The sequence below is a fragment of the Pelodiscus sinensis genome, chromosome 3 (genome assembly GCF_049634645.1).
Source record: "Pelodiscus sinensis isolate JC-2024 chromosome 3, ASM4963464v1, whole genome shotgun sequence".
Classification (NCBI taxonomy): domain Eukaryota; kingdom Metazoa; phylum Chordata; order Testudines; family Trionychidae; genus Pelodiscus; species Pelodiscus sinensis.
This window is the reverse complement of record NC_134713.1, coordinates 131,736,603-131,748,974: the sequence shown is the minus strand read 5'-3', so window position 1 is coordinate 131,748,974 and position 12,372 is coordinate 131,736,603. Positions and strand designations below refer to the sequence as shown.

General features: G+C 39.8%; 1 protein-coding gene across 3 annotated transcripts in view; it reads left to right on the top strand.

Moving 5' to 3' along the window:
• The window catches only part of AKT3 (AKT serine/threonine kinase 3), a 254,031-nt gene extending 242,070 nt beyond the window's left edge, over positions 1 to 11,961 (top strand). For all 3 annotated transcript variants that reach the window (XM_075924864.1, XM_075924865.1, XM_006135203.3), the window contains exons 13-14: positions 6,089 to 6,191; positions 10,880 to 11,961. In XM_075924864.1, the coding sequence (XP_075780979.1) occupies positions 6,089 to 6,191; positions 10,880 to 10,965 (189 nt within the window). In that variant the 3' untranslated portion in view covers positions 10,966 to 11,961. The remainder of the gene's footprint in view (positions 1 to 6,088; positions 6,192 to 10,879) is intronic.
• Positions 11,962 to 12,372: the final 411 nt, after the last annotated feature.

Genomic DNA, 12,372 nt, shown 5'->3' with positions numbered 1-12,372 from the left:
GCCCCTTTTCCGGAAGGGGCATGTAAATTTCACTAGTCATCGTAGGGAAATCCGCGGGGGATTTAAATATCCCCTGCGGCATTTAAATAAAAATGTCCGCCGCTTTTTTCCGGCTTTTAAAAAAGCCGGAAAAGAGCGTCTAGACTGGCCCCGATCCTCCGGAAAAAGCGCCCTTCAAAGTAGGAATAAGAGCCTCCGGAAAAGGGCACTTTTTCCGGAGGATCGGGGCCAGTCGAGACGCTCTTTTCCGGCTTTTTTAAAAGCCGGAAAAAAGCGGCGGACATTTTTATTTAAATGCCGCGAGGGATATTTAAATCCCCCGCGGATTTCCCTACGACGACTAGTGAAATTTACATGCCCCTTCCGGAAAAGGGGCCAGTGTAGACGTAGCCTTTGTGTATAGTCACGATTACATAAATTATACTGCCAGTGGAAAATATGAAGGGAATGGTGAGACACTCCTGTGTACTGTATGTGTCACATGTATTTGTGATTGACATACATCTGACAAAGTGGGTCTTTGCCCACGAAAGCTTATGCTCCAACACTTCTGTTAGTCTATAAGGTGCCACAGGACTCCTCGCCACTTTTGCAGATTCAGACTAACACAATTAATCCTCTGATAGTAGAACTGGAAGGGACCTCAAGAGGTCATCAAGTCTAGTCCCCTGCCCTCACTGCAGGACCAGGCACCATCATCCCTAAGGTTTCCCTGAGCCTCTCTCTTTTTGAAGCTGTTCCAGCATGAATAAATAATGAGTGATCTGAGCAAAGGGATTGGACATTGGATTGTTCCTTAACTACTGGGCTACAGTCATTCTCTCTGGACCAGTGACTGTTTGAGTATTTCCATGTGGCCAGAGAAATAGTAGGACAGCCCAGTGGTTAGGGCACCATCCTGGGAGGTGGAAGACCCAGATTCAATTTAATCTTCTCTGCCAAAGAGGGAGAAACAATTTTTACATGGCTCTCCCACTATGTGAGGTAGGCGTCTTAATTCATTCCCACAAGAAACACTTCAGATTCTTATTCCTTCTAACTTAAGGAGGCAGGTGTCCATTTTTGGAGATACGTGCCACCCTGCAGACTGGACATTGACATCTCTCTCTCAGAGAGGATCTGGAGCTTAGCAAACACCCCTTGAGTTGGAATCTTTCACTGGCTATCTTAGGCAGCTCCCGGAATCACATTTTTGTGAATCATATTTTTTGGCACTTCTCTCCCCATTCATTGTGCAGGGAGCCTAAGATGCCTTACTTGGCTTTTTGGATCCCAGCATTGTTCCTGGATTTTTTAGGCATTTAAAGGTTAGGTACTATGATGCTCAGCATTACAACGCCTAAGCCCCTTCAAAATCACACCTTATAGATATTGTGTGAACATTCTGGTCAAACAAATTACAAATATAGGTGTGTAACTAAGAGGATGAAAACATGCTTAAAGAAATGGACCACATAGTTATCAATTTTTCAGAGGATTAAGGAATTACACAGATAGACAGCAAAATCCAATCCAGTTACTAAAAATGTCTGTGTACCATTCTATTGTTCTTTTGTGTCTTTCTAGATTTTAAACAGTGTATTACTGCTATTTTCTTCTTACTAGCACAACTTTCAAGTTAACAGCATTCCGTTAAAACATACTTTTTTGGGTGAAATGAAAACATGAAAAGGTCTGGATATAATAAGAGTTGGATTTGAAAACAGTTGGAATTTGCCTGTGTCTGGTTGGTTGTGTGGGTTTTTTAAACGTCCCAGTCATGGCACCACATTCTGAATCATTCCTTCCTTTTTCAGAAAAGCATAAAGAGGTGTTAAAAACTAAAATTGAAGATTTGGCAGAGAGAGATGTAATTGGGACAGCATGCTGCTCAAGAAAACCGTTCCCAAAATGGCTATTTACATAGACCACAGTTACATTATCTTTCTGGTTACACAATATATATACACTAGGATTACATAGCCTTCTCTGATTAAGGATTAATTATAAAGATTTAGTTTTCCTCCAACATCTGTATTGCTTAGAGATTTCTGTTGAAGTAGCAAGGGTTCAAATGGGATAAAACTGTATATTGAACTATGCAGCAATTTAACAAGGATTGCAAAATTAACCACTAGATAAACATGTTGTTTTTGTAAATTTTGTTATACAAAAGTCTGACAAATCACACATTATCAAGTGCAGAGTAGTTTGCCAATATTTTTGCTTAAGTGTTGCATTGAAGTTTTGTTTTTTGCGAACTGCTTGGTGATAGTGTTTCAAAGTCCAGGGGTGTGTCTAGACTACATGGCTCCGTCAATGGAGCCACATAGTCTAGATACACCCCAGGACTTTGAGTGTAGTCTAGATCACACTCCATCACACTCATCAGCTGATGGTCAGCATAGCGCAGTGGCCATTTTGATGTAAATAAAGCGCGATTATTTAAATCGCCGCTTCATTTTGCTATGTCTAGTAAACTCATCTACATGGCTTCGTCAACGGAGCCATGTAGTCTAGACGCACCCCAGGAGAAAGAGGTCAGGGTGGTTACGCACCCCAGGAGAAAGAGGGGCAAATTCTGGGGCTCAGAATGTAAATCCATGGGCTTCAGTGAAACCTGGATCTGACCTGATATGAGAGAGAGACTAAAACTGCTAATTTCACATTTTAGTTTGAGTTAAGACTGTGCAGATACTATTTAATGTAATTAAAGACATAGGAGAACATTATTTGGAACCTTTTACATTTTAAGATCAACAGAGATGACTTTTATCAATGGAATACATTTAAAAGGTGGTATATAGATCTCAGATCGTTAACATTGCATAGATTGAGGCTCCAATTTAAAAATACATCCATTTGTAGATTTTGACTCATAGGTTTCTGTTTCTCCTTCAAAACTGGAATGTAAGATTAACCACAAAAGCAGGTAGGGAGCTGCTGCCTTTATGTTATGATACGTCTCTTCCATAGTAGCAGTGAACTCTGAAACCTTGAAGCTTGGATGCAAGATTTGCAGATAAATGGAAATGAAACCCATTTAAAAGTACATTTTAAAATCAGATTATGCCCCTACTTGTTTATCTAATTTGCTAATAATTGGGGGAATCAGTTTTTCAAGAGGTCCAAAAATCTTCTGCTTTATACTATTTCACTGTCATGTAAGCAATGAATATCTGAAGTAAACAATGAACAGTTTCTAATGTTAAAGAAATTCCAGTCACACAAGTGACGTTCACTGAATTCTTTGTAAAATCATCTTGTTAAGCATAGTGCAGCTATAACAAAACATGTATGTTCAAGACTGGGAACCAAGTGATCCATGGTTTAGTATTCTCTAGCACAGGTCAAATTAAGGGACTATATGCATTTAATGTGGTAAGCAAGTACAGTACACATGTTGTTCTGATGCACTTACTGGGCAGATGAACGAAATGGGTATGAAATCAACATTCTTTAGGCAGGAGTGTGCATAAAGGGTAGGGTGGAAATGGAGATTGATTTTAAGATTCTTAAATTCATTTGAAGGGACCAAGGTTATTTTCATGGTCCACTTTCTAATATATGATAGACCAAACACATGTACAAGCATCATGAAATGGATTCTTCTTAACTAAAGGCAGGCAATGTTGTGAAATTATTCTTAGGGATGTTAAATTTTGATTAATCTGCCAAACGAGTAGTTGATGGGATTTCCATCGATTACTCGATTAATCTATAAGGGGGGGCACACACTAAACCACTGTGCCTTTCCCTCTGAAATGTACAGGAGCCACCCACTGCTCTTGTACATTCCAAAGGGAGAGGAGCAGCAGTGGGACCAGTGCAAGTGGCACTGTTTCAATCCCTGCTCGCGCCATTTCCCCACTGTCCCCTCCTCCCCACAGAGATGGTGCTTGCAGGGTGGGGGACTGGCTTAAAAGCCTGTCCCCACAGTATTTGTTTGTGCTCCCTCCCCTTGCTGCTTCTCTGATAGAGGCAGTAAGGGTGGGGTGGGGGAAGTGACTAGTCGAGTTACGACTTGACTACCTGATAAGGATTTGCTTATTGGGTAAGTCGGCTAGTCGCTTACATCCCTAATTATTCTTTCAAATTTGCCAGTTTTGCTGTTATTCAGTATTTAGTCAAATTTATACCTAGGAGTCTGTTTGCAATTTTGCTTCAAGATTTGCTTAAATATATAGAAAAAGGGGTCCAGAGTTTTCACTTGCACTTTCATCACGAGGTGGTGATTCTCCTGCAGCTTTTAATTTGTGCTGCCTAGACCTAACTTCTGTTGAAGTTCCTGATGGATTTATGTCTTCTGTCATTCATTGATCAAGCCAATTCCATGGCTGTGTGTAGTCCACATGCACTAATAAACCAGTGAACTGGAGCAGTTTTTAACAATGATAGTTTTTATTTGCACCTACGAAATACTGCAAAATACTGTGAAAATGGTGGCGAAAATCCAGAAATGTTGTGTTCATGAGGCTGACCCAAACATGAACTTTTTAAAAATGTACACGTTCATGTTTGTTTTTTAGAAACAGTTCATGACAAATATGAGCCATGTCCTTTAAAAACGTACACACAACCTTTTCATACCTTGAGTAGTCCTGTTGATTTGATTGCAACTATTCAGAATATATGGTACATACATATGTAAGCCCTTGTAAGATGAGTGCTATAATGTTGGTCTTTCAGTGAACAATGAGGATCTATCTCATCAACTTGGATTGATTTAAATCAAAATGATTTAAATCAACGAACAAAAACTTGACTTTAAAAACTTGATTTTACACATGTATTTTAATCTTTTGTGCATTTGAACTTTTCAGTTATTTTCCTAAAGAAAGGTTGTTTCTCATTAGGTTGGTAACACTTAAACCATGTTACTTTGCAACTAAATCTAGCCTTTATAATAAATTTGGATTTTTTTTGCTAATTACGATTCACTATATCTGTACAAAATTATTTAAGTAGCTATAGTGTTTAATTTATGTTTATTCAGATTCTTAATGTTTGTGCTTAAGAAAAATCATTTTGTTTTTATTGTACTCCTGTTCTTACCACATTTCTGTACAGGCAAGTCCCCGGGTTACGTACAAGATAGGGACTGTAGGTTTGTTCTTAAGTTGAATCTGTATGTAAGTCGGAACTGGCATGCAGATTCAGAACGCTGCTGAAACTGATCAGTTTCAACAGCGGCTGAATCTGGACGCCAGTTCTGACTTACATACAGATTCAACTTAAGAACCCCAGGCATCCCCAAGTCAGCTGCTGCTGAAACTGATCAGTGGCTGATTCCAGGAAGCCCGCTGCTCCTCGGCGCTACTGGACCAACCCAGCAGCACCCAAGCTGCTCTGCCCCAGGCGTCCTGATTCAGCCGCTGCTGAAACTGACCAGCAGTGGCTGAATCAGGACGCCTGGGGCAGAGCAGCTGGGGTGCTGCCCGGTTGGTCCAGTAGCGCCCAGAGCGGCGCTACGGGACCAACCGGCAGCGCCCCAGCTGCTGTACCACAGGCGTCCGGAGCAAAGCCGCAGAGCACGAGGGCAGCGGGACAGCCCAGATGCGCCGTGGCTGTCCTGCTGCCCTCGGGCTCCGCGGCTTTGCTCTGCTTTGCTCCCCGTCCCCCTGGTCTGCAGACCAGGGGGACGGGGAGCAAAGCAGAGCAAAGCCGCGGAGCCCGAGGGCAGCAGGACAGCCACGGCGCGTGTTCCGCCGCTTTGCTTCCTCTCCCTGGTCTGCTGGAGACCAGGGAGAGGGAGGGGCCCCGTTTGTAACTGCGGATCCGACATAAGTCGGATCCGCGTAACTCGGGGACTGCCTGTACTAGCATCTCTGACACAGAAAAATCTAGACTTTCCTGTCATACTAACTGTCAGGGACTCAGCTGTCATTCAGTCCATGATCCTCCTGTTACAAGTCTTTTGGTCTAACCACTGAGCTAATGAGATCCTTCTAGAATCAGCAAAGTGTAGGACTGGAAGAACCTTCTGTAGGTCTTTTAATCCAATTCCCTGCACTCAAAGCCAGACTGATGGTAGGCATGTCTACTCCTGACAATAATTTGGTTAACTTTCAGGTATATTAACATAATTTTTCTTGTTTGTTTCCATCAGCTTGTACCTCCTTTTAAACCTCAAGTGACATCTGAGACAGACACCAGATATTTTGATGAGGAATTTACAGCTCAAACTATTACAATAACACCGCCTGAAAAATGTAAGTAATCCTGCAAAGTGCTTTATGATTATAGATGAAAAGATAGATCATTCATGTGTACATACAATCTAAAGAGTGATCTGAAATAAGCTACTCTGTTCTAATGGGGAAAGCAGTCTCACATGTTTTAGTGGAACTTAATGTGAAACCACCTAAGAAGTTCTGAATATCACAAGATGTCATGAGGCAAATGCCAATTTGTAAGCATCTTGTTTGTTTGCTAATAAAGATCTCAATTCAGCAAAGTACTTAAGCACATTTCAAGCATATATGTATACTCCCATTGATTCCAGTGAAACCATTCGCATGTTTGAATAGGATGGGCACATATAGGGTTGCCAGGTGTCCGGTATTGACCCGGACAATCTGGTATTTTCTCCTCTCTGGTAAAAAAAAAAAAAAAATTCAGAAAATACTGGACACCTAAAATGTCCAGTATTTTCTGTGTTTTTTTTTCCCTGCCAGGAGGTGAAAATACTGGACACTTAGCAACCTACCACTCAGCAATTGGGCCCAGACCCTGGCCTCCCCAGACCCTCAGCCCCCCACCCCCAGACTCCTTGCTTACCTGGTTCCGCAGGGTAGCTGCATTCCGGCTTGATCAAGAAAACAAAATGGCCACTGGCAAAAAGCTTAAAAACCAAGGGGAAGTGTTACCAGATTTGCCCAATACTCTGGGGTATGCTCATTTATCAGGGTTAACCTTATGGGACTGGGGGAAGGTTAACAGTTCTATCAGTGTGCTGTTGGTGCTTACTTGGGCTCTCATATGGAGCTGAATTCTCCCTGCTGCCAATTCCCACTCCCACTGGAGCTCTCCTGCAGGAACTAGGTTCCTCAGGATGGGGTTCCTACCACCTTGGCAACACACACAGACACTCACACCCACTAACAGAGCACGTCTGAGAGGACTGGGTACTCAGCACTCACAAGCTGACCCCCTCATATGTCCCTGGACTCAGCTGGCTGGGTTTCACAGCAATGCCACACTGCACCCTCATGTGCCTTTGGACTCCGTGGGCTGGATTAAACAGCACTTTAAGCTGCCATCCTCATAAGCCCCCAGGTTCAGCACCCCCATCCCCACTTTCACACCACAGTCATTCACTGGTAAACCACACGATGAGCAAACTCCACAGGATTTTAGGCACTACAGGGATCTTTTACTTGGGTACAAGAAGTGTTGTTGCAGCGCGAATGGGGAAGCCAAAACAACACCCCTTAAGGAAGAGTGAGCAAAAGAGAAAGAAAGAGAGAGAAGCAACCAGTTTAACAATGAAAGGGATTTATTTCTGAGTAGTGAATAGATATCAAACAGTTACAGTATTAAATCTAACAATTACAATATTAAATCTAAAATGAAACTGATTACAAACGTTAGGTAACCATATAACAGTTTACACAGGGCAGGGTCAGGAGGCTATGCTTAGAGAGATAGTTGAGAGAGAGAGAAAGAGAGAGAGACCTTACCACTCCACGGAGCTTGCACTGATCGGGGTTCCCAGATGATGATGGTAGCCGGGAGTCCAGAGGGCAGGAGAAAAGCAGGACAGAGCCCCCAGCATGATCAGACAGGAGATGAAGAAGTCTCAATGGAACTGATGCAGTTTAAGTCCAGGTATCAGAACAGTTTTCTTGGGGCAAGGAGAGGAGTTTTTATAGGGATAGTTCAAAGAGAAAGAGGAGAGACAATAGAGACTGATCACCCCTGGTTATGGGGGATGTTCCTTGAAGAGCTCACAATGCAACTTGGCAGTTTCAGTATTTTAGATGTCAATAGGATCGTTACTAGAATTGGTCTGATAATGACTAATTTGGGTGTGAGCAGGCCTAGGTTCATTAGCATCTGGAGCAGGGATTTCCCATCAGGCAGTGCTTCTCTGCTTTCGGTGTCCCATAGTTCAGTGCGGTTCCTGCCTTGGAAAAACTGCTCTCCATTCTGTATGCTAATGAGATGTCCCTCTGTTCCATCTTTAATGCAAATGAGGCTGGGGTGTTTCCTTAATTATATCACCCTTGTCTGAAGCAGTTTAGGTGTGTCGTCCCCAGCCTTTTCATTGCTTTGTCTTTGATTCTAGCAGAGGCCTGAGGGAGGGGAATGGTTTCCATGAATGTCACTCCCTGACTCCCCAAGAGCACAAGGCTGACAGGTGACCATGTTCTGGTTCCCCAAGAATCACAGAGCTGGTGGGTAACAGAAGCAATGCTGTCCCTGGGTCTTAGTGCTCAACCGCTCCCCTGTTCCTATCCCTATTCTTGCTCTGCATGCACTGAAAGTGTCTATGCTGTTTTAATGCTGTTCTATTTAAACAAAAAAATTTTTTTGGCTCAATAATTCTCGGAAGGCCCCCCTCCCTTTTTTCCCCCCCAACGACTTTGGTCAACAGAATTTTTTCCCTGGTGGTTTTTTTTTTGGGGGGGGGGAAGGGGGGTTTGGGTATTTTTGGTTAAACCATATGACAACCCTAGGCACATACTTAAAAATACCTTGCTATAGCAAGGCCAGAAAAGCGCATGAATTGCCACAGAAGAACAGATAGCCTGATCTTTTTTGTTTTGTTTTAGATGAAATTCATTCTAGTCCCTAGTCCTGATGCTGGGCTCCACTCATAAAAGCCCTTCAATTAATTAAGATTTAAGTGGTGTATTGCACCTTGTGCAGACCTTCTGCATTTGGGCACATTTCACTCTTTCTGCATGCTGCATTTACCATGTTTAGATAAACACCTAAAAATCAACAACTGATCATTCTAATTTGTATTTAGGAAAACAAAGTTATCACATGGAAAACAATATTCCAAACTCTAGTGGTCAATATTTTTTAAATATTTCCTCTTTAGAAAGGTACTGTCATTGCATTTTGCATAATAAAAAAACTAGGTATATAATTATTGCATATGAAGGTAGCATACTCAATATATTAAAGTTGAGTTCCTTTAGTTCGGCCCCCTTTTTCTGGTAGCTTATAACTTTCTTAAATGCATTCTTCTTCTACTCAGATTTTCTGGGTTTGGTATGCCAGTCTAGAACTGGGGTTATTTTTAGAAGTAAATTTTGAACAGAGCCTGTTTAGCTGTTTTTGAGTTCTCCATATTTTTTTAAAATGGACCCCTCCCCGACTGCTCCATGTATTGATATGAATAACTTTAAAAAAAAATGATCCGATTTTATTTAAATTTAGCTCAGTTTAGAGAAATGGGTTGAGTATTTTGAAGTTATGAACTTCTCTTGAGAAGAAATTGACTCTTTCTTTGTCCAGATAAAGCATGACAAAAGACAGTTTGGGCACTATAAAGTACTTCAGCTTTTAATCTAATTTTGTGTTGATCATTAGTGTCATGAATGTTTTGAGTTAAGTGGCCTGAAGTTTGAGACAGTTCCAAATTTAAGATTCTCAGTTTTAAGACAATACATAGTTTGATGTGACCCAGCATTTTTAAACACTTATGTTTATTTAACTCAATTGAAATGGAACTTTTTTTGTTTTAAAAAAAATTGAAATTCAGCTGCACAGAGCACAATTCAGGAGAGTGGTTAGTTGATTAAAAACTTACTTGTATTTTACTAATTCTCCTGCATGATGTTAAAGGAGCCTGGAGACTGCTAGCATTTTTGCTGAATTGCAGTGTCCTCAGCACCCAGAAAGCAGCACAGGATCAGCATGTAACTCCGGGATCTGAACCAAGCCCCCTTTTGTATAGACTCACTTCTTTTTCTCTGCTACACTGGCAGCAGAGTCAGAGTGTGTGATGTAAGCATTCCTACATTAGTTGTCATCTTTATTTGGAGTGATCCTCCCCAGGATGGGTAAATCAATTTTAGGGATAGATTACATAGTGATGTGGCATAAAGTGACTACCCTCAACAAAAGAATCTGTACTTTAAAATTATAACTATAGGTTGAAGAACCAATTTTTCTTCAAACGTTTGTAAATTTCTTTGAGATTTAAAAATCTGATTATTTTAAATACATCCTGTAACTTAAGTATGGCAATATTAAAATATATATATTGTGCTACTTTAAACTTAAAAATAAAAGAGATCATGTTAGAAAATATAGGAACAATTATGTATTCATTGTTACCTCAACATTTATTTACTTATGAGTACTTGATTACCTAAATTTGCATTAACTTTAGCTTCTTTGCATGGAATATATGACAACGTAAGTATGTCATTGAGAACAATTTCAATTGGAGCCTAAGGGTAACTTTTATATATATATATATATATATATATATATATATATATATAATATAAAAATTTAAGAATTTAGTGTACAGCCCATCAAGTTTCAAGTTTGCATTATATTTAGAAAATTAACAATATGTGAAATGTGTATGCAGTTATCATTCTTTTTACATTTGTTCTATTTTGCACTATAATTACTGTTGTAGGCATACATTCCAACTACAAGGTGGTTGGAATGTTCAGGTTTTATTCTGAGGTAATACATACATATGTAGGAAGTAAATTATGTATACTTACATAAGAAAAGTCCTCCTCAAAACCAGTGTCATTTCTCCTGGTATGCACAAGCCTATACAAACTGCATAGTTTTTATTTTGTTTTACTTATGCTTAAACTTTTTTATACAGCAGTCACTGAAATAATGTTATTTAACAGTCAATTAGAAAATAAAATAATGTTGTAAATAAATTAAAATATTAAACTTTCTCCTTCCACAGATGATGAGGATGGTATGGACTGCATGGACAATGAGAGGCGGCCACATTTCCCTCAGTTTTCCTACTCTGCAAGCGGACGAGAATAATTTTTTTTTTTTTGGTTCTGCTGCTTCACTGTCATCTTAGGTTTTATCACTGAAAATGATTCCTGAACATCACCACCAGTACTAGCCATTAAGTTTGTAGAGGCACTTTCAGAGGTCAAGTTGAACAAGTTCCTTCCCTCCCTCCCTTCTTAACTGGCCTTTTTGGTTTTGCATGAAATTTTTTATCAGTCTAAGGTCTCCTGTTGCTGCTCCCACTGTCTCAGTATAATAGCAACATCAAGAAGTAATTTTGTAATTTTTTGAAGTCAGGCAACTAAAATCTTCCATTGTATACAATGGAGGCTAATAGAAACATGCCAGTTCTCGATGCATTTCCTCATTTCTTCTAGAAGATAAATCAGAATTATGATTAGTCTGAAAGACTAGTTTATAGCATTTTCTTGCATCTGTTTGTGCTGGTCAGAACAAGGAAATGTCGGGGGTGGTGATGTACATATGCAAGATTTTTGTTAGGCATATCATTACTTGAAGCAGGTCTATGTCATTAGCATCTGGCTGGAATGCATTTGGGAAACATTTGAGAGAAGAACATGTAACTGTTCATATATATAAATATATATATATATATATTATTTTTTAATTACTGTTGGATTCTATAGAAGAAACAGAAGGACTGGGCTCACCCAGCCTGCTATTTAAACTTCCAGATTCATGTGCAATCATGGAGAGTCGAACGTTCTACATGCAAGAAACAAAGGCATATAAGCAGCATTTGAAGTTGTTTAAAGGTCTTATAATTTGCACCAGATAACATCTTTCTCATGCTTTTCTCTGTCTTTATTGATATACATCACCTCTGATGGCTGAAGAATGTAGACAGGCATAATAATGGTATTGCTTTTCACCAAAATTTGTGCACCAAGGTAAACAGGTGTTTGCCATATTTGTTTTTATTTTGAGTTTGTGAATTAGCTTTTCTCCAGGTGTTTAACTCTGAATTTATATATATATATATATATATATATATATGTAAATTCAATCTTGTTATACTGCAGTAGTATTTATTTTTAGTGATGAGGATTGTATGTGTTATGTTTGCAAATGCTGCTACATTTTAGAACAGGCTTACGGCAGTTTATTTTGTGATATATGGAAGGACTGTACAAGCTGAAGAGAATTACGCACTTTTTCTCCTATGTGGAAATTTTAACAAGACTCTGAAATTGTACATATTGCTTAGAATTGGGCTTTTGTGGACGAGATACTGCCATTTAATTCTTTGGTGCTGTAGATGAGGACATTCAAACTCCACATGCCCAGGGATCAAAAATGTGCTCCACTGAAGATTAAAAGATATAAGGTGATAAAAGTCTGATAGCACAATCAAAATTTTTGGTTTTGGATGGAGAAAATGCATTCAAATAATTGAGACAATAGTGATTACAA